The 22733-nt window shown below is 42.7% G+C and overlaps 1 protein-coding gene across 5 annotated transcripts in view; it reads left to right on the forward strand.

Annotated features, from left to right (window-relative positions):
• Positions 1-22733, forward strand: part of RNF157 (ring finger protein 157) — a 79593-nt gene that overhangs the window by 35033 nt on the left and 21827 nt on the right. For 4 of the 5 annotated variants that reach the window (XM_038546527.1, XM_038546528.1, XM_038546531.1 and 1 more), the window contains exons 3-6: positions 16378-16466; positions 21378-21524; positions 21984-22101; positions 22549-22615. In XM_038546527.1, coding sequence (XP_038402455.1) covers positions 16378-16466; positions 21378-21524; positions 21984-22101; positions 22549-22615 — 421 coding nt within the window. Of the gene's footprint in view, positions 1-15276; positions 15331-16377; positions 16467-21377; positions 21525-21983; positions 22102-22548; positions 22616-22733 lie in introns of those variants that run through there. The other variant, XM_038546529.1, reaches the window with a different exon arrangement.

The following is a 22733-nucleotide window of genomic DNA, read 5'->3' on the forward strand; positions in this document are numbered from 1 at the left end:
ATATAGAGCTGGCTTATCCTTTTTTTTGTTGTTGTTAAGATTTTATCTATTTATTTATGTGAGAGAGACCACAAGCAGGAAGAGGGGCAGAGGGAGAGGGAGAAGCAGACTCCCCACTGAGCAGGGAGCCCGATGTGGGACTCAATAATCCCAGGACTCAGAGATCACAACCTGAGCCAAAGGCAGATGCTTAACCAACTGAGCAACCCAGCACCCCTGGCTTGTCCTTTTTAAAAATTGTACTTATTAAAGTATAACAGATACATTGAAAGGTAATAAATCATACATGTACAATTGATTTTCACAAAGCAAACACACCTCTATGACCAGTGTCCAGATTGAGAACTAGAATATGGCCAGGCCCCACAGAAGCTCCCTTGATACCCCTTCCTATCACTACCTCTAACTCAGGGTAACTGCTTTCCGGTCTTCTCTCCAGATTTGATCTTTATATAAGTGGAACCATATATACTTGCCCATGTATGTCTGGTCCCTTTTACATAGAATATTTGTGAAATTTGCTTTATCTCATTACGTAGAATAACCATGTATTCTATTGCATATGTGCTCTCCTTGGGAGCATACCACAGCTTATCCACTCTATGGTTTATGGCTTTTGGCATTCTGTTGCATGGGGCTATTACAAACAATGCTGCTGTGACCATCCTATTGCATGTATTTTGTGGAGCTTAAGCAGGCATCCCCATTCCAAGTATTCCTAGGATTGGCATTGCCATGGGATGGGAGTATGCTGTCATAGATACTGCTGAACAGTATTCCTAAGCAGTTTCCTCCAGCCAGCATGGTTTAGCGTCCCAGCACCTAGTATTTTCCATCTTTTTCATTCTGGTGTTTGTGTAGAATTAATTTTCACTTTCCTAATGATTCCTGAGGCCAAGCACCTTTACATATGTTTGTTGGCCATTTGGATTCCTCCTTTGTGAAGTGTCAGGTCAAATCTTTTCTATTAGGTTATTTGGTTTTTCTTTCTTGGTAAGGAAATACTGAGAAAATAGGAGTCCTTTCTCAGATAAATATATTGCAAATGTCTTCTCCCAGTCTCTGCTTGCCTTTCACTATCTCTTTTTCTTCTAATTTGTGTATTTTATTGGGATATAATTGATATATAACGTTGTGTTAATTTAGATATACAGTGTGTTGATCTGATACATTTATGTGATTATATGTGTTTGTAGTCTTAGCTCACACCTCTATCCAGTCACATAGTGAAGAACCCTAACCCTAACCCAAACCCATCATAGCTCTTGAGTGTTTCCTGCAGAATTCAGCAAAATGTCAGTATTTTGTGAGGCCCAAATAACTCAATGTGAGCTCAAGCCAGATCTGACAGGAAGAACATCCTATTGAAACTCAAGCCTTTTCACTTTTTAAAAAAATATTTTATTTATTTATTCATGAGAGACAGAGAGAGAGAGGCAGAGACATAGGTGAGGGAGAAGCAGGCTCCTCGCGGGGAGCCTGATCCTGGGATTCCAGGATCACACCCTGGGGCTGCAGGCAGACACTCAACCACTGAGCCACCCAGGCGTCTCAAGCTTTTTCACTTTTAACAGAATTTTCATATTCATCCATATCCACTTCCAGCTACAGTAATTCATAGCTGGAAGTGGATAACATTTCCAGAATGTTCTTTAACTTCTTTAACACCAGAAGTTCATCTAAACTGGGAGGAAATCTAGTTGTGTCTAGTGCTGTACAATCATGGAAGAAGAAACCAGGATGTTTTTATAAGGGGGTGGTTTAAAATGAGGCCTCTGGGCAGCCTGGGTGGCTCACCGGTTTAGCCCCTGCCTTCAGCCCAGGGCATGATCCTGGAGTCCCGGGATTGAGTCCTTCGTCGGGCTCCCTGCGTGGAACCTGCTTCTCCCTCTGCCTGTGTCTCTGCCTCTCTCTCTCTCTCTGTCTCTCATGAATAAATAAATAAAATCTTTAAAATGAGGCCTTTGTTTTCAGACTTTAAAGAGCTGCTCCCCATCTCCCCAGAATGTGTCCTGCTTTCAGTTGAGGGTGTATGGACATCTCAAGCTGCAGTGAATTTTGTTGCCCTTCGTGCCCCTCAAGCCCTGGGATCCCCTCTCTTCCTAATATACACGAGAGGCTCATGTGACAACTGAACACACAGTGTTGTGTTGCACTGAAAGAGGCCTTTGGGTATTTTATGTAAGTGTTGTAAAGAATGTGTCTTGTCATTCTGGAAAGGGCAAAACTATAGAGATAGAAAACAGATCCATGGTTGCCAGGGACTGGGATGCAGGGAGGCGTTGCCTACAGAAGGATGTGAAGGAACATTTAGGTGTGATGGAAATGCTTGGTATCCTGATTACGATGATTAATAGCTATGTGTTTGTCAAAATTCACAGAACTGTACACTAAAAAGGGTGAATTTTACTTTTGATGTAAATTATATCTCAATAAACCTGACTTAAAAAAAAAGAGAGAGAGAATATGTCTTGGGAAGGAGGAGTGGTTCATACACATGCCAGTGCTCTCTCTGAAGCCTGGTCTCCACGTAGCTAAGGGAGCCCCTGTTCGTGGGCAGATACCACAGAGAAGTACAGAGCTGAGTGTGCCCATGGTGCTAGGAGGGGTGGCAGGGCAAGCCTTGCTCTGAATGGGCAGCCGTCAGCCACAGTAGTTAATCCCAGCTCCCTGGTGGTGGTATATGTCTCACTGCAGCATGGAAGCTGTTCATCTCAGACGGATGCTTGGTTTTCTTCGCTGGCTCCTCATTGTTTTGTGTCATGCTGCAGAAGCCCTGTTTGTTAGACCGCTAGGGCCACAACAGCAAGAGGGGAGCTTGCTTAACTCCCATTTTACTTTATGGAATGTCTTCCATCGCCTTCCAGTCATAAGCTGAGAACCTCAAAGAGCCTTCCAGTCACCGTGGTGGGAATTTATGTCTCCCCAGCAGCCTGCTGTTCATGAGAGGTTATATTCCAATAGAGTATGTGACGGATTTACAGTAATTCTCCTGGGTCACAACAAAGTGAAATACATTCTATTTTTTTTAAAGATTTATTTATTTATTTATTCAGAGAGAGAGAGGCAGAGACACAGGCAGAGGGAGAAGCAGGCTCCATGCAGGAAGCCCAACGTGGGACTCGATCCCGGGACTCCAGGATCACACCCCGGGGCTTCAGGCGGCGCTAAACCGCTGCACCACCGGGGCTGCCCGTGAAATACATTCTAATGGTATTTACCCCAAGCGCATTGGGATTCCCAGATGAGAGGTTTATCTAATTGCTGATATTTCATTCGTACATTCTTTTTTCTAAGTACAGGCATACGTTGTCTTATGGCGTTTCATTTTATTGCGCTTCGTGGATATTGAGTTTTTTACAATTTGAAGGTTTGTGGCAATCTTGTGTTGAGTGAGTTCCAACAGCATTTGTTCACTTCATGTCTTGCATCACATTTTGTTAATTCTTAAAAATATTTCAAACTTTTTCATTATTGTATTTGTTATGTGATCTGGAATAAGTGATGATTACTGACTCGCTGAAAGCTCAGATATGGTTAGCATTTTTTAGCATAAAAGATATTTTTTAAAGATTTTATTTACTTACTTGAGAGAGAGATTAGGAGAGCACAAGCGAGGCAGGGACAGAGGGAGAGGGAGAAGCAGACTCCTCCCTGAGCAGAGCCCAATGCAGGCCTCAATCCTAGGACCCCGAGACCTGAGATCATGACCTGAGCCAATGTCAGACACTTAACCGACTGAGCCACCTAGGCACTCCAGCAATAAAATATTTTTATTTTTTTAATATTTTTAAATTAATATATCCACATTATTTTTTTTACATACAATGCTCTTACATACATGACAGACTACAGCATAGGGTGAACATAACTTTTGTATGCACTGGGAAACTGAAACATTCATTCAAATCACTTTATTGCAGCAGTCTAGACCTGAATGCACAGGCACAGTATCTCCGGGGTATGCCTGCGTTCACAACTGTATTACAGGCAGAATTCTTTAAAGAGTATAGTACTATTGGGGTGCCTGGATGGCTCAGTCGGTTGAGTGTCTGATTCAGTTTTGGCTCAGGTCATGATCTCAGGGTCCTGGAATTGAGCCCCAGATCGGGCTCAGTGCTCAGTACCGAGTCTGCTTGACCCTCTCCCTCTGCTCCTCCCCCTGCTTTCTCTCCTCTATCATAAATAAATAAAATCTTTTAAAAAAAGAAGGTAGGGGGATCCCTGGGTGGCGCAGCGTTTTAGAGCCTGCCTTTGGCCCAGGGCGCGATCCTGGAGACCCGGGATTGAATCCCACGTCGGGCTCCTGGTGCATGGAGCCTGCTTCTCCCTCTGCCTGTGTCTCTGCCTCTCTCACTCTCTCTGTGTGACTATCATAAATAAATAAATAAATAAATAAATAAATAAATAAATAAATAAATAATTTTTAAAAAGCATATAAAAAAAAAGAAGATAGGGGCAGCCTGGGTGGCTCAGCGGTTTAGCACCGCCTTCAGCCCAGGGTGTGATCCTCAAGACCTGATATCGAGTCCCACGTCAGGCTCCCTGTATGGAGCCTGCTTCTCCCTCTGCCTGTGTCTCTGCCTTTCTCTCTCTCTCTCTCTCTCTCTCTGTGTGTGTTGGTGTGTGTCTCTCATGAATAAATAAAATGAAATCTTTAAAAAAAAAGAAGAAGAAGATAGTATTATCACTAATGATAATCAAATGATCACCAGTATTTTCATAGCACTGTATGATCTTTAAAACATTTCTTGGGGTGCCTGAGTGGCTCAGTGCATTAAGTGTCTGCCTTTGGCTCAGGTCATGATCCTGGATCTTGGGATTGAGCCCCATATTTGGCTCCCTGTTCAGTAGGGAGTCTGCTTCTTCCTCTGCCTCTCCTCCCTGCTCATGCTCTCATTCTCTGGCTCATCTCTCTCTTTCAAATAAATAAATAAAATCTTAAAATAAAACATTTCTTATTTGATTTTAACCACCCTCGTAGATAGATAAAGGCTATAAATCCCATTTTACAGATGAGGCAACTGATGCCCAGAGACGATAAATTACTCACCGAAGTCTCACTTATCAGTAAGTGCAAGAACTGAGACCCGACACTGGGTCTTCCAGACCCTGGTATTGCCACCACTTTATTAAATAATCTCATTTTCATTCTCTGGTATTGCATGCAGTTCACTGGCAAGACCAGTGGGTCTTAGCTTCTAGTTAAAGCTAATACATATTGATGCACAAACTCTTTATTAAAAAAACACTTGCTAGTGTGTGTTTTCCAGTTATTTTGTGAACATTATTAGTCCCAGCTGGCCATTCTGCCCGAGGGGCAATTATTCAGAACCCTGAGAGTCATGGCAGGCACATGCTGTGCTCTTTTGAAGATCTTATTCATGTATTCATGCTACAGATATCTATCTCTATCTTCTACATGTTCTGTTCTAATCATTCTATGCGAAACAAAGACAACTCTGACATGAATTTTTTCCTCGAGTTTATAATCTCGCAGGAAGATCAGTCATATACACACGTGGGGAGGACATGATACACGAGTTGCACAGTTTCACAGAAGCTCTGAGAAAGGAACTTTATGACCTAAGTTTTGCTGACTTGGAAAGTGGCACTAAAACACTTGAACTTGTGGTTTGTTGTTTAATGCTGTTTCTTAAACCAGAACACAAAGATCTGCTGTGGTATTCAGCAGTGAAACTAAAGCATCTGTATTGTAGGAATTTCCTCGAAATTTCTTTGAAACATATTGAAGCTAAATGTACATACTCTCACCTCTGCTTCCTGTTGTCATCATACACGCCACCTTACGGGAAACTATGCTTATTGCTGTTGCATTTCAAAGAAAAAAAAATTTTTCAGCTTTTAAAGATATGCATAGTAGCCTTAGTTTGTAGTGAAACTGTTCTACAAATTCTATAAAAGCCAAAGACTTCTTTTTTAAAAAAATTTATTTATTCATGAGAGACACAGAGAGAGAGAGAGAGAGAGAGGCTGAGACACCGGCAGAGGTAGAAGCAGGCTCCATGCAGGATGCCCAATGTGAGACTCAATCCTGGGACTCCATCCCAGGACTCCAGGATCACGCCCTGGGCTGAAGGCAGGTGCCAAACCGCTGAGCCACCCAGGGATTCCCCCAAAACCAAGACTTCTGAGTCAAATAACAGTTCATTACATTATGTAATAGTGTCCCCAAGAAGCACACTTATTGCATTTTCTAAAATGGTCTTGCCAGGCCCATTGAGTAAAATAGCAGCCCTGATGATTACAGAAGTCAATCAGATAGGTGCTTGATCTTTAGAAGGCAGTATACCAATAAACGAGCTTTGCAGTAAAGGTTGCCATAATAATAGAATGTAGTCCCTAGTCATATATTCTATTTATTAAAAATTTAAATGCTGTAAACACCACCAGTGTATACCCTCAGCTAACCCATACCTTAAAATATGTTTAAAAGGAAGAGGAAAGCATGCGGTTGGCCTCAGCACTCCATAGAAGTAATGATAGTAATAAGTACCAGTAGGCAGAGGTGATGGTGTACAAAGTTATTTCACAGTTAAATAGCTAAGCCATTGTCTCCTGGCCCCTCACCACCCCAGATGCTGGGCCTAGGGCCCAGGGGTCATATTTCTCCATCACCCACTGCTCCCCACCAGGCTCCACCAACAGGGATACTGGAAGGGCTGGAGTAGGAGAAGGACCCACCTCAGAAAGACCCACTGCACTGAATCTGTAGATTGCGTGGGTAATATGGACGTAACAAAATTGAATCTCCTACTCCATGAGGATGCAATATTTGTCTTTCCATCTATCTGTGTCCTCTTTTTTTTTTAATTTTTATTTATTTATTTATTTATTTATTTATTTATTTATTTATTTATTTATGATAGTCACACAGAGAGAGAGAGAGAGGCAGAGACACAGGCAGAGGGAGAAGCAGGCTCCATGCACCCGGAGCCCGACGTGGGACTCGATCCCGGGTCTCCAGGATCCCGCCCCGGGCCAAAGGCAGGCGCTAAACCGCTGCACCACCCAGGGATACCCTATCTGTGTCCTCTTCAGTTTCTTTCTGTCAAGTATATTCAAAAAGAAGAATTCTGAGCCCTAGCTTCAGCCAGGCTCTGGGATCTGAAAACCCCCACCACTCCCCTCTGTTCCCTCAGCCCCATGGGGAGGGAGCTGCTTCCTGAGGTCACTCCCTCAGATGTTCAGCATCCCCTTCTCTTGTCTTATGCCTATTGAATCAGGGCCTTATATTAAATTCTCTCCATTAAAATGACCAGTGTGGTTTCTGTTTTCCTAATTGGACAGCCTTTAATCACACCAATTATGAGGTAGCTAATATTAAACATATTTTACTGGCAAGGAAGTGGGGACTTAGTGAGGTAGCATGATTTGTCAGAAATTATACAACCAGTAGTACAAGAGCCAAGACCTACGCCTTCTATTTTGAGATCTTCTGCTTTCCATTGCATCTCAGCATTTCTCTTGCTGAACCTCTTTTTTTTTTTTTTTTTTAATAATTGTATGGCATAGGTAGTAGAGAATTCCCATATACCCTTCATCCAGCTTCTGCTAATGTTAACCTTTTACACGACCATGGTACACTTATCCACTAAAAATTAGCATAGGTACGTTACTATTTTTTAAAACTACAGACTTTACTCAGCTTTCTTTTCACACACACGCAAAAAAAGCCAAACCAAAAAACCCCCAAAAAAGCCTAAAACAAAAACAAAACAAAACAAAAAACCCAAACCCACTATAGACTTTATTAGGATTACACTAGTTTTTCCACTCATTTCTCTTTTCCAGCTCCGAATAGAATCCAGGATTCCCCCTCACCTTTTCTTGTCACATTTCCTCACCCCCTTTAATCTGTGGCAGTTTCCTGGTTTTCCCTTATTTTTCATGACCTTGATAATTCGGAAGTGTACTGGTTAGGTATTTTGTAGAGCTTCCCTTGATTTCGGTTTTCTGCTGTTTTATTGCGATTAGAGCAGGGATTTAGGGGAAGAATACCACAGAGGTAAGTGCTCCTCTAATTGCCTCATCTCAGAGGTCCATGATAGCTGGTGACTTGTTACTGCTGATGGTGACCTTGATCACTTGGTCAGGGTGGTGTCTGTCAAGCTTACCCATATACATCTTTACTTTTCCATAATTTATTTGTTAGAAGCCAGTCACTAAATCCTCTTGCTGAACTTTTGACATCCCGCTTAATTACAGAGCTATGCTTTCTTAACAGATCATTAACTAGCACTTACAGAATCTTTGCATTGGGGCGCCTGGGTGGCTTGGTCAGTTGAGCGTCTGCCTTCAGCTCAGGTCATGATCTGGGAGTTCCAGGATCAAGTCCCACGTCGGGCTCCCTGCTCGATGGTAGTCTGCTTCTCTCTCTGCCCCTCACCATCTCACTCATGCTCTCTCATTCTCTGTCTCTCAAATAAATAAACAAAATCTTTAAAAAAAAAAAAAAAAAGGAATCTTTGCATTAAAGGCCAGGAATTACAATCCTAGGAGTCAAATTAATTCTGTTAGATGTGGCCATGTATTGCTTCTTAGGGAACTATTATCCATTGTACTATCTTTGTTTTGTACCCTGTTTAAACTTGGAACTTGGCTATTTATAGTCTCAGAAGGTTTATGATTAGTGCTTGGAGACCTATTTATTCTTCATGAGCTGGAATCACCCTGATAAGGCCTGAAAGATGATCAGAAGCTCAGGTCTTTTTTTTTAAATATTTTATTTATTTATTAATGAGAGACACACAGAGGGGGGTGGGGCAGAGACACAGGCAGAGGGAGAAGCAGGCTCCATGCAGGGAGCCCGACGTGGGACTCAATCCCGGATCTCCAGGATCAGGCCCTGGGCTGAAGGCAGCGCTAAACCGCTGAGCCACCCGGGCTGCCCAGAAGCTCAGGTCTTAATAACATGTGGGAAATCAGTAAAAAGAGGAAGAGCCATAGAGACATAGTTGCTGAGGTTAGGAAAATTAGAGGTGTTAAAGAATGTGGCTGAAGGAGTGGAGATTTGCAAGGATGGGCTGAGGGGTAACAGGTGGCAGACATGGAGAGATGTAGAGATCTCAGGTAGGGAGCCAAGGAAGTGCTGGAACAGGATGCAGGGAAGCCAATGACAAAAATCAACCTTGGAGTCAGACTCTGCACATGGCATATTGTAATATGTGCATCTTGTCTCTGAGATTCACCATCTTAGGACATAAAAGTTATAGTTCTAGCTGCTAGATTTCACTATATAGAGAACTTAAATGAGCTTACGCTTTCATATGAGCCAAATAAAGTAGCTCAGTTGGGTTATATAACCTTGAGTATTTACTGCTACTAAAGGGTGACCAAAGAATAATCAGAGCTCTCAGAAGTTTTGCAGGGCAAGGTGGAGCAAATGTCACCTTGTTAAATTAGCTGCAGAATACAGATCATAATATTAATAACTTAGAAATGAAAGTTACCAAGACATATGCTATAGGTTTTTATTGTATACTAGTTTATTCTCATTCTATGGGATTTCCGAATCTCATGGTTATCTAAAGAAAATAAAATCTCAATAAGGTTACTGATTCAGAATAATGGCTTTCTCCCTAGGGCTATATCTGCAAATAGAGAGCCTAGCCAAAGTGACCAGACCTTACCAGGGCTGAGAATCCTGCAGTCGATTGGCTTGTAAACTTAACTTTCTGTATTTCATACTGTTACTCTGTTTCTCAAGCCAGAGCATATTTTCTTTCCAGGACTATGAGAGGAGACTTAACAACTCTTATAATTAAACTTGGACCTTATTTATGTTGTTTAGAGTCAGTATATTTCAGTGCGAGCCCAGAAAGACAGCTTGCAGTTTTTCAAATTGAAGACTAGCTTATGGTTTTTTGTTTTTGAAATATGGAATGAAGAAGACTTTGTTCCCCTTGCCCGTCTTAGTAATTGGCCTGCTGAAAAATGACTGGAAAACTAACACTTGGTGACATTAGAACATTCATATGCTTCTTTGGGGAAAGAAAAAATATGTGCTGTATATTTTTAAATACCTGTTTCGACGAATACTAGTGCTTGTCTCTCTTGGCACATTCTTTACAGATAGTGTCAGGAATCTCAAACTCTCTTAAATGAAAAGTGGATTCTTATTTGTGTGCTGGGTTGTGGGTCTTCTGACCAGATGAAATCCGGAAGTCAGACGTCTAGAATGGAGTGCTTGTCTGTAAGGAATAGTTTCTCTGACCATTAGTCATTATTTACCAACTTGCTGAAGGAAAAAGATGACTGTGTCGCTTTAATAAAAGTACTTCTTTTTTTCCCTTTTAACCCCCCTTAAAATTAGGTAGTGTTAGGCAAAATCCTTTATATCTAAAAACAGCTCATCCTCAGGAAGGTACTTTTATTTTAGAAGCACAGTATGAGTGGGTTGTGCTTTATCTTGGTCCTGCTGGGGGTGGGGAGAGGGTGCTGTGTCTTGGTGAGAGCTTTCTATCAGTGGGGAACTGAAAGTTGAATAGGTTTCATTTGTCACCAAAGCGGTACATAGCAATGGTCATTGACCTAAATCTGTGTGATTTTATGGTGGATGCTTTATTCTGCAGTGGATTTTTTCATGCTTTTCTTATCACCTATTAGGGTGATTGGAGAGAATTGGTTAATTGGGTATATTCATCCTAGGGTTTAAATATTTTGAAAAAGGTCAACATTAGATGTGATGTCACAGAGCCATGACATTGGCCCTGTGTGCTTCCTGCCAGGGGACCTTGCAGGGGAGTTAACAGACTATAAATAGACTGCCTTCTTGGATTGATTCCTTTGGTAACCAAACCTGAACACCAAGCATCTTTGTGTTAAGGTCATCCTGTGACACCCTCCTAGTGTCTCCCTCACATCTCTATATAAGTGAAAAGAGTGTCTTGCGTGTTGTCAGCTTTGTGATCACCAGTCTTTCTACACTAGTGATTGATTGACTCCCCATGAGGATTGGATGGGAAATGAGAGAAAAGGGGTTTTACTGTTGTAAATATAGCTCATTTGATGTTCTGGTCTGCAGCAGGCACAATACAGTCTGTCTCAGGGCTGCAGCTGGTTAAATAGGCAAATCTGTATTCATTTCACAGCATTCAAGCCGAGACTAAACTGTTCTCCCGACACTGATCTAAGAAAATGTTCTAAAGCATCACCAGTCTAAAAATACCCACTGGTAAGTCTTGGACACACTACACATCTGAGAAGAGGGGAAGTAGAGAAAGCTGAGAAAATAAGCAGACATCAAATAAAAAGGAACTGAAATTTAAATATAAAAGCCCTAAAATCTATAAAAGAAAAGGTTTGTGTGGTGCTGTAAATGAGTTATTCATATGACCCCAGATGTTGGTTTCCATAGTAACTATTATTTGATTCTTTGGCACAAATATTACATGTCTGCTAATGTATAAAATGAGTACTTTTCTATTTTAATTATAGATTCTCTAAAATAATATCCTTTCTCTTTGGAAGCAGAGATTTGGCATTTGGGGCATTTTCTTTCCTAAGTAAAAACTGAATTAGTGCATTTTAATTTGTTTTTCTCCTCCACCCTTCTTTCTCCTGTTTTTTCCCCTTTTTTCCTATTAAGATTCCCTTCAAGGAATGTTCATGGCATCATTATTTCTAATAGTGAAAACTAGAAACAGACCATTAGTGAAAGATTAGTGAATACATAATGGTATGAAGTAGACTTCTCTGAAAAAACAAAAACAAGAACAGGGTTCTTTGGAGACATAATCGATTCCAGGGATTGGAGAAAAACATAAGATTAATGGGAATATCTTGTGGTGCTAGAAAGTAAGAAAGTGCTAAAAAATGATGGAAGCATGCAAAAAGACACAGTAGCCAATGCCAAAGAGCCCCCGACGGCCAAATTTAGGATGCTGTGTGCATATGGCTAGGCCTGAAGCTAATAGCAAATGTTAGCAAATTATATTTTTACAAAAACACTTTTTATTCAAGTTAATTAATTATGTTTCTGAATGACTATAGTCCTTTTTATAGACTACTGGAAATTGCCCAATCATTTGCAACTAAAATAAGATACGACCTCATATGCATTGTGACCATATTATCTACAACAAAATGTGAGGGCACTCTGTTGGGGTAGTTTAACAAAATGTTTGAAATTAGAATGGTTTAAAATAATCTAGGCTATATGGTTGATATATATATGCACATATATGTGTCTATACATATATTTTGTATGTGTGTGTACACACACAGCCACACTCAGCCACACTTCTTCCGTTCAGTCTAAGCTGGCAGTTCCTCATTTGGTCACTAGGTGGCACTTGGCCAGTGTCAGGCAAGAGTAAAAGGAAACTGATGAGCGCTAGGATAAAAGGCCAAAGAGGAACTTGGTCAGTATTCACTCAGAATCTCGATGGGGAGTTCCCTGGGGCCCATTGAAAGAGTTCATTTGGCTGACCTTTTCTTTACTCCTGCACTAGAGGTGTTTGGGAATTAAATGATTCTGAGATTTGGGCTATTTTCAGTACAGACATGGCAGGTCAGTCCTAAGAGAGTGCTGTACTGAGTCATAGCTCTGGTCCCCCTACAGACAGAACCAGGAGAGGGTGAGCCCAGTCCTTCACTGAATCCCAGGTCCAGCACGGGATTCAGGGCGAAGTGAGAGTGTTGAATGCATGGGTACACATCTTTGTTCTTTGAAAATAGTTTAGAGGAGAAACCACTGTGTTCTAGAAATTATTGTCAATGCCATGCATTTGAGCACCTCGGGCAGCAGGTGAACAGTGGCTGCTTCTGCTGCTGGAAGTGTTCTCTGGCACTGCCTTACCGCGGATGTACGTTCATGCCTTCTGCAGGTGCCATTAGATCTTGCAAACAAAAGGATTTTGTCATGCTGTGCTCCAAGAAAGCTTTTCTCTAAGACCTTAGATACTCCTGTTGAAATTTAAAAGGAGTGTGGCATTAGGTAGCTTTTGTATGTACTGCTGGCTAAGCAAAAGAATATAATCCAGAGTTTCGACTAGCTTCCAGAACCTGAACAGGATTTGATATCTTTTGCAGCAAGTGTTTACGACTGTCAGACTCTACACTCTACTTGGGCTCCTAGAGTTCTCCGGGGCTCAGAGCAGCCTGTAGACTTGCCTCTCACTAGCTGAGACAGCTGCAAGGTAATGAATGTGACTTTGGAGTCAACTCCTGATTCTGGGTTCAAATCCTAATGCTACTACTCAATAGCCCTGGATCTTCAATAATTACACAAATATAATGAATTCAGTTTCTTTATCTGCAAAATAAGGATGTTAATACTGATATTCTTTTTTTTTTAATACTGATACTCTTCATTTGTCTAATCAACCAACATATTTTTTAGTTCCTCAAGGACCTGACAATCTTGTATGCATGTTTTTAGTGTTAAGAATATTAAATACGAATGTATTTATTTATTTATTTTAAAGATTTTATTTATTTATTTATTTATTTATTTATTTATTTATTTATTTATTTGAGAGAGAGCAGATACAGAGGGAGACACAGACTCCCCACTGAGCAGGGAGCCGGACATGGGGCTCAATCCCAGGATCCCAGGATCATAACCTGAGCCAAAGGCAGACTTTTGACTGACTGAGACACCCAGGTGCCCCAAAAGAATGTGTCTAAACTGGAGATGGATGGTGGTGATGGTAGCATGACATATGAATGTACTTAAGGCCACTGAACTCTGTGCTTAAAGTGGTGAGGGTGAAAATTTTTGTATTATGTGTATTTTGCCACAATTGAGTAAAAATTTTTTAGAAATGTTTATCTAAAGAACCCAGCCTGATCCTAGCGCATAGTAGATACTCCGTAAACATCCACTGAGTTAGAGAGTGAGTGGTGACAAGGAAGGGCCAGAGTGTTTCCTCTTAGAGACAAGTACCCTGGCACAACCAGGCCAGTCAATGAGAAGAAATGGCCTTTTCTGTATAGTACAAAACATGCCACCAGGCCCACAGATGGAGGAAGGCTGCCAAGCCTTCTGTAAGGCATATCCTGACTTCTTGCTTCAAGTTCAAGGTGGCCTAATGGAACTCCTTCCCATTTCTCAGATATCATTCTGGAGTACATAACTGAACAGCCTCATGAAGGATCCTAAAAGCAGTTTCTGGAATTCTGTTTCAATTTTCAGAATGAAAACAGGCTTTAGGTAAAGACTAGCAGGCAGAGAATAAAGTTTGGACTGCTCAGGGACTACTGGACCAAACCTTTGAGGTCAGTTCCTTTCTGACAGAGAATTGAGACTCTGGGATTATTCTAAGTGGAAGATGAGGAACACTCATCTTTCTTTTTCATTTTCCTTCTATTTTTCTCTTTGGGGGGAAAAGGGTGAAGAATGAAGGAAGAATTGCCTTTTAAAAAAAAAACTCAGGTAGGAGTTATGGATAACTCCCAAGTACCTGTGCAAATGAATATGATTAACTTTGCTACTCCAGAAAAAAATTTTAATCTCAAAGTCATTTATTTTGGCTTTAGAATAGACTAGCATTTGTGTCGGATTTTCTTGCCTAATTACTTTTTGCTTAAGCTTATTTTAAAATTGTTTTAAATTCCTTTAGTGTGACAGCCTAGGGAAGTAGGGTGTGGGGAAAAGGGCCACAGAGTGGATCTGAACTAGAATTGTAGCTTTCCTATAGAAAAGCCTCCTCATATGCTGCCAGTGGGAGAGCAAAATTGGAATCAGCTTTCTGGAGAACAATTTGGCAAAATATTTTTTAAAGTCTTAAAAATATGCTTACTCTTTGATCCAGTAATTCCGCTTCTAGGAATTTGTCCTAAGGAAGTAATCAAATAAGCACGCAGAAATGTCGGGACAAGGCACTCACCATAACATTTGTATCGGCAAAAAACAAAAGCAAACAACCCCCCCCAAAAAAAAAAACCTCAAAAAACAAAAATTTTTAAAAAGAGTAAAACTAATGGAAAACATTGAATACTATGGAATTAATTAAATAAAGTATGCTCCTTTCCTTTCTCCAATGTGTGTAGTCCTATTGCCAGATTGTAGACTCTTGAAACGTTTACCACATCTTTCTAAGTGAGAAAGAACATAAAATAGTGGGCACAGTTTGAAACCGTGCCTAGATACAGAAAAGGGTAGGTGAGTGGATGGATGGATGGATGGATGGATGGATGGATGGATGAGGGGATGGACTCCTATCGGGAGAGACACATTCTGCAGTATTAACTTTGGTATTGCTGAGTGGTGAAATTGTGGCTGATTTGTATTTTTTGTGTGTTTTTCAGATTTTTTGCTCGAACATGTATTGCTTTGTAATTAGAAAAGCCAACGCTCATAAGGTAGACTGAATGTATGTGCTTAAGGGTCACATTCATACAAGGGAATTATCAGCAATCATACTGAATACATAAAATCAGATGTACCATAGGTTAAATTATGTTTCCCAAGAAAAAGAACCATATTCAGCAAAAATCTGTGAAGGCGCAATTAGAGTATCATGTGGGTGTCCTATTTTCTGATCCCAGCACTAGGAGGTAGACTCTTCTAGAGCTAGGAGTACTGCAGTTTTGCCAAGCTACAAAGACTGGTGGGTGGGTTTTCTGTAAATTATGTGTAAAGAATGTTCATTGTCCAGATAACACTAGAACAATACTGGCGGCATTTAAAATCGTTCTTAAGTGTCTGAAAGCCCCCCCCTACTTAAATTTTGTAATATGTCCCCTTCCCTATCTCATTATCATCATGCAGAACTCCACATCTCAATGGGGATAGAATGAAAACATAAGGGAAATGGCAGACGACCATAAACCTTTGATGACCTCAAAATAGCTCCTGGCTCACATTTTCAAGAACTCTGCTTTATATAACCAGCTGCAGGGAAAATTTGTTCTTCACTGTTTGCAGCCTCAGCTCTGTACACATGATGGGGTTCTCTTTTATTTGCAGTTCCTAAATTCCGAAGACACCATGTGGCTTCACTGAAGGAAAACCCTTGCGGGTCTTGGCTCCCTGTTGTCTCAGGTCAGATGGAAAAGCCTTTTGTGATTAACTCGGCCACAGTGTGTCCTTTGGTATTTGGAACTTCAGTAGGAATTTTTATTAGTTATCCACATTTTGAATGCTGACTCAAATAAGCTGCCTATAATGGAAAAAGCAGATAAATCTAGCCCTCTTGACGCCAAAACGAATCCCCCATTCTGCCACTGGCTGTGACCTTGAGCAAATTCACTTAACGTGTCGGGTCCCAGTGTCCTCACTTAAGAGAGTGTGGTGCCTTCCCATCTAACTTCAGAAGGCTGTTCTTTGTCAGCCATGAAGCTTGGTACCAGCGGGGAACAGTGACTGGTCTCTAAACACACTACCTTCTCCCACTTTGTTTCTGACAGTTTCCCTATGCTGCCCCGCCTCCCCAAGAACCCGTGAAGACTCTGAGAAGCCTGATCAACATCCGGAAGGACACACTAAGACTTGTAAAGTAAGTTCCCACCGGGGCGGAGCTTGGGCCAGGTTCTGGGTACAAGACCCAGAGACATGGGAAGCCGTTCCTGGCAGACCCAGAGTCTGGAGTCTGATCCCCCGGGCCTCAGGGATGTGACCTGCCTTGGCACTGATGGAGCAGCCCCCTGCCACCCCCCCCACCCCCCGCCCGTCCATGGAGTTTAGATCTTCCCACATCTAGATTATTCAAAACTTGGCATCTGTGTTTGTGAAGGACTTTTCCCTTTCCTGGAAGCAGTCCTTATTATCCTTGTTTTATGATTTTTTTTAAAAAAAGAAGAATTATTGAGGGAAAAAGTAAATCTTGCAGACGCTTCAGCAAGCCTAGGGAAAAATGGGATATTTGAAGTTGGAATATAAAGTCCTTATTTTTATTGTTATGTTTACTCATCACCTCATGTGTTCTTCCTCTGAGGAACTTGTGCTTTCAGCTGGTTAGTTAATCATCATCATCAATATTATTATCAACACTTGCGTTCTCTGTGTAGGCTCTAAAATAGTGTAATTTTGACACCGAGGCTGCCCTCCAGATAGTACACCAGTCTGCTAATTGTGCTCATTGGTCCCCTGGGAAGACAGATTTGGCTAGGGCAAATCACAGGTCCCAGATATTTCTAAATGGACAAAGAAGATGACTCTGAGTCCATTTTATGCCTGTATAGGTCAGTTCTATTTGCATTAGGAAGTTTATTTCTCTCTGCACATTGTTTTAATACTTTATTAAGATACAACTTACATACTGTCTGTACAATTCACTCATTTAAAGTGTACAATTCAGTGGTTTTTAGTATATTCAGAGTTGTGCAATCATCACTACCATTGAAATTGAGAACATTTTGGGACACCTGGGTGGCTCAGTGGTTGAGTGTCTGCCTTCAATTCAGGATGTGATCCCGGAGTCCTGGGATTGAGTCCCACGTCAGGCTTCCTGCATGGAGCCTGCTTCTCCCTCTGCCTATGTCTCTGCCTCTCTCTCTCTATCTCTCTCTCTCTCTCTCTCTCTCTCTGTGTCTCTCATAAATAAATAATAAAATCTTAAAAAAAAAAAAAAAGAAATTGAGAACATTTTTATCACCCCTAAAAGAGATCATAAACTCATTAGTGATGACTCCACATTTTCCCTGAAACCCTCTTCCAGACCTAAGCAATCACTGATTTACTTTCTGTATTTCTTCTTAACTTTTATATTTCATTTGTCAAAGCAGAAGTTTTGGCTGCTTCTCCAACTATTCCCCTAGCCCTGGAGTCTGCTCTGGGGACCAGGAGGCCATGGAGGTGCTCTACCAAGGAGCAGCCTGCAGCTGGCACTAGCCCTCCCTAGGGTAGTTCCCCCTCCCTGGGGCAGTCCCTGTGGCAGCAGAATGGATTGAGGCTCCTGAGGTCACTCTATGCACCTTGTTTCTTTAATCACACATGGCCTGATAGCTATGGCTCAAAGGCCTGAGCTGCAGAGAGGCCCTGGCCCTGGCCTCTGAACCTGGCAGCCTGGCCACAGCTCCAGCAGAGAGCCAGCAGAACCCCACCTGGAAGCCGAAAACAAGCTTGCTTCCCAGCTCTGCAAGCACCATGCTCACATAAGTCCCGAGCTTCAAGTTTCCCATCTGTAGAGAGCAACACCACACTTCACCTTTCATGGCCATGGTCAGAATTCCAACAAGATAATAGGAAAAACACCTGCTATTCAATAACTGTTAGAGTGAATGGTGTTCTTGCTCTGTTTTTCTGAGATTATGGGAATAGGGTAGATTCTGATCCATAGATTTCCAGGTAAAGATGGAGAATTGAACATCTTTTGCTTCCAGCAAAAGCCACTAAAAGCATCAATCCAGAAGAACTGGGGAGATGGGAAAGGAGCTGCACCAATGTGGTTTAGGGACTAGAACAAAGGCAAGTGTTAAATAACCTAGCAGACCCCGGAGTCAGAATCCTGAGCAAGCAGAAGGAAAAGCCAAGAGTCACCCAGTTGAACTGTTGCCCCCAAAGGCTCAGGAATTGGCAGTATCAGGACCTCTGGACGCCGAAGTGGATGGCTAAAATGAAGAGGATTGGCAGGAAGCCTTTTGAGGAGGCCATCAGATCCCCTCCCTTAGGCCGCACAGCCAGAGCTGCCCTCCCCACACCCTGATGGAAGGCTGGCAGATGATTTTCTTTTTTTTTTTTAAGATTTTCTTTAATTATTCATGAGAGACACACACAGAGAGAGAGAGAGAGAGAGAGAGAGAGAGACAGGCAGAGACACAGGCAGAGGGAGAAGCAGGCTCCATGCAAGGAGCCCAATGTGGGACTCGATCCCGGGACTCCAGGATCACGCCCTGGGCAGAAGGCAGGCGCTAAACCACTGAGCCACCCAGGGATCCCCTGACAGATGAGTTTCAATGGAAAAGTTAAAACAGAGACTCTGGATTTGGGGGACCCAGGTACAGCTAAGGTTGATCTCAGTACTAAAAGGGGGGTACACTAAAAAGCCAGGTACACTGGATGCTGAACCTTCCAGCCTGTCTCCCCAGGCCCTCATCCAAAGAGAGGAACGCTGTCTCTGAGGAATTGGAGCCTCCTAGATGGGAAGACCAAAGAGATGGGCCTTGAAGATTCCTCCAAAGACCCCACGGAAGCCCAGGGTCCCCATACCACACCATGCATGCAGAGTTCCAATCAGGGGTTTTAAATTTCTTTTTTAAAATATTTTATTTTGTTTATTTGGGAGAGAGAGAGAGCATGCAAGCAGGGGGAGGAGTAGAGGGAGAGGGAGAAGGAGACTCCCTGCTGAGTATAGAGCCCAACACAGTGCTCATCCCAGGACCTCAAGATCATGCATGATCTGAAACAAAACCAAGAGTCAGACACTCAAGCGACTGAGCCACCCAATCGACTCTGGGGTTTTAAATTTCTTACATATGAGCAGACAACCAAAGATTCTTAGATGTGTAAGGATGCCTATACATGAAAGATAGTGGCAAGTGGCAGTACAAATCAACAGAGGGAAAAAAGATTCAGAAATTAAGAACATGGTAGCAGAAATGAAAAAGTCAATAGGGTGGAGAAGGAAAAGTTGAAATATTCCAGAAAGTGGGGTGAAAAGGTTGAGATACAGAAAACAGAAAAGGAAAGATAGAATAGAGTACCTATGTACAAAGCCCCACATCCAACTAATGATTCTAGAAAGAGAACAGAGAATATAGAAGGAAGGAAGTCATCATTAATGACATAACTAATTTTAAGAAAATTTCCCAGAACCAGAGGGCCTGAGGTTCTAAATTGCAAGGACCACTGGAATGCCCACCTCAATGGATAAGGTGGACATCTTACATCAAAGGAAAACAGGACCAGCAATTGGAATAGCTTCTTGAGAGCAATACTAGAAGCTGAGAGATAATGTAGCAGTACTTTCAAATGGCCTTTTAGAAGTATTTATAACCTGGAACTCTTTACTCAACCAAACTTTCAATGCAGTGTGACTATAGAATAAAATCTCTCAAAAAATTTATCCCTCCAACACATCCTTTTCCAGGAGGCTAGTGGAAGGGGGGCCCAGCCACAATGAAAGTGTATCATGAGGAAGAAGACAGGAGATGCAGGAAAGAGGTAGGACTCCCCAGGGTAACAGGAGAGGGTGGCTCTGGGCGGCTGTGTGCAGGGAGAGAGTGCCTGGGGTCTGGAGGGGACCTCTGCAAGAAGACTAAATGTACAGAGCACCCAGAGCCTCTAAACACAGAGAGATTTAACCAGCCAACTGAGGGCTAGGGTTTGGATCAGTGAGAAAGGACAAAGAAAACTGAGCAACTGAGAAAGGAAATGAGCATAAACTCCCAAGAAAAACTGATGTAGGAAAATAAAAATAATCAGAGATTACTCTGTGGCTAAGCTGGGAATCACATTAATATAATCGCAGTAATGCAGACACAAACATGAACTACCAGAATCATAATGTAGCTCATGATTCGCTGGGGTGGGGTGGGGTGGGGTGGGGTGGGGTGGGGGGTAGTTATATGAGGCAGCATGGTGAAAGAGAAAGAAATCTTGGCTCCCATGGTAGAAAGTCAGTGGATAATGCCTGAAACTGAAAAGTCAAGAATCATCCAAGCATGTTCTATAGAAACATGCAGGTAAATGCCAAAATGAGCAGCTAAAAGAGGTAAAGATGGTCTCTGAAGAGGAGGAAGAGGAAGGGGCCTGCTGGTTTTGTGACAAGCCTTGTGGAAACTAGGTAAACTATGATTAGTAACTCTGATTATGGGGGGGGGGAAGCAAGGTCTGACCAATGTACAAGTGTTCATTGTAGCTCCTCGAAGTTATCAGATACCACCTAAATGCTCCACAACAGTGGTCCTGAGGTATTTGGCCATCATTTGGAATGAAGATGTAGGCCTAAGCCTGTGGCCATGGAGAGAAGCTCACAATGAATCAAGTTAGAAAAAGGAGAGAGAGAGAGGGCACTTGGGTGGCTCATTTGGTTAAGTGTCTGCCTTCCGCCCAGGGCGTAATCTCTGAATCCTGGGCTCGAGCCTCATGTTGGGCCCCCTGCTCAACAGGGCGTTTGCTTCTCTCTCTGTCTCTCCCTCTGCCCCTCCTTCCTGCTCATTCTCATTCTTTTTCTCAAATAAATTTTAAAAATCTTTTTTTTTTAATAGAGATATGGTACGCCGGGGTGGCTCAGCCATTGAACATCTGCCTTTGGCTCAGGGCGTGATTCAGGGTCCTGGAATCAAGTCCCACACCTGACTCCCTGCAGGGAGCCTGCTTCTCTCTCTGCCTGTGCCTCTGCGTCTCTCTCTCTCTCTCTCTCTCTGTCTCTCATGAATGAACAAATAAAATCTTAAAAATCTTAAAAGATGAATTTAAAAATACTGATTTGCAGTCCCCAAAATGCTGAGTCTTTGTGGTTCTCTAGGTGTGCCGAGGAAGTGAAGACCCCTGGAGAAGAGGCCAGCAGAGCTAAAGTCCACTACAACGTGGAGTTCACCTTTGACACTGATGCTCGGGTGGCCATCACCATCTACTATCAGGCCACGGAAGAGTTCCAGAATGGGATTGCCAGGTAAGAACAAGAGCCCAGGGGAGCCACATCCTTCCCAGATGCGTGAGAGTCCACGCCTTCCACACTCACCCATGGAAGAAAACCTTTTTTACCACCAGGTGAGATCTGGCTCCTGAATTTGGATTTTCTTCTGCAGACCCCCACCTCCTCACCTTTCCCCTTCAAATCGTGCCATCTTGTGCTGTGGCAGATGGCAGCAGAACCTTTCATTTCATCGAGATACTATTTAAAAAAAAATCTATTAAGCTACGTTTCTGTGGATATATGGATTGAATAGATAAGTTTAGCGGCCTGACCAAGCAAGAGCAAAGGAAACGGATTATAAAGGAAATATTTTCTTTCCTTTTCTTCTCTATACCTAGAGCCTGTTGATATTGGGACCAGGCATGGGACAGAGGAAACGGCCCATCCATCTGGACTAGATGCTGACTTTTGCTTTGCTTCCCTTTTGCTCAACAGCTACATCCCCAGAGACAACAGCCTCCAGTCAGAGACGGTGCACTACAAGCGAGGGGTGTGTCAGCAGTTCTGCTTGCCCTCCCACACCGTGGACCCCTCGGAGTGGGCAGAGGAGGAGGTGAGCTGCCCCTGGACGAGGTGACAGGCTGCTGGGAGGAAGCGCAGGAGCAGGTTCCTCATGGAGACCTAGAGTGGCCTAGGGCCTCATCAGGACTGCGGCCACCAGTGCCCGGGCTGCCTGGATGCTTGGAGGCCATGCTCCCCTTCGTGCCCTTAAGCAGATGGACCTAATGTTCATTTTTCTGTTCCCAAGTAGCCCATTCACCTCAGATACTTGGAGAAAGCTGTGTTCAAAGAAATGAACCTGCAAGTTAGAGGGCTTTATAGCCACGAGGCTTTAGAAACGGTGGCATCCATTAAACAGACTTAGTTGGTCACGAGGTTGATGAGTGAGAGCAGAGATGAAATTAATGCTTCTTGACGACACCTCCCTCTCTGGTGGACTATTGTGCCATTTCAACATGTTAAGTCTTTTTTCTTTTTTATCCCTCTTCTTTGTCTTCAGCTTGGCTTTGATCTGGACCGAGAGGTTTACCCTTTAGTGGTCCACGCCGTGGTGGATGAAGGAGATGGTAATGGCACCTTCTGTCTTCTTTTGCTGTACACGTTGCCCTTTTGTGGTGCACAGGCCTGGCAGCCACTGTGGCCCTGGACCAACATGCCCTCTCTGTGGGGTCCCAGCAGGCAGTC

This window comes from Canis lupus, chromosome 9, assembly GCF_011100685.1.
Source record: "Canis lupus familiaris isolate Mischka breed German Shepherd chromosome 9, alternate assembly UU_Cfam_GSD_1.0, whole genome shotgun sequence".
NCBI classification, from domain to species: domain Eukaryota; kingdom Metazoa; phylum Chordata; class Mammalia; order Carnivora; family Canidae; genus Canis; species Canis lupus.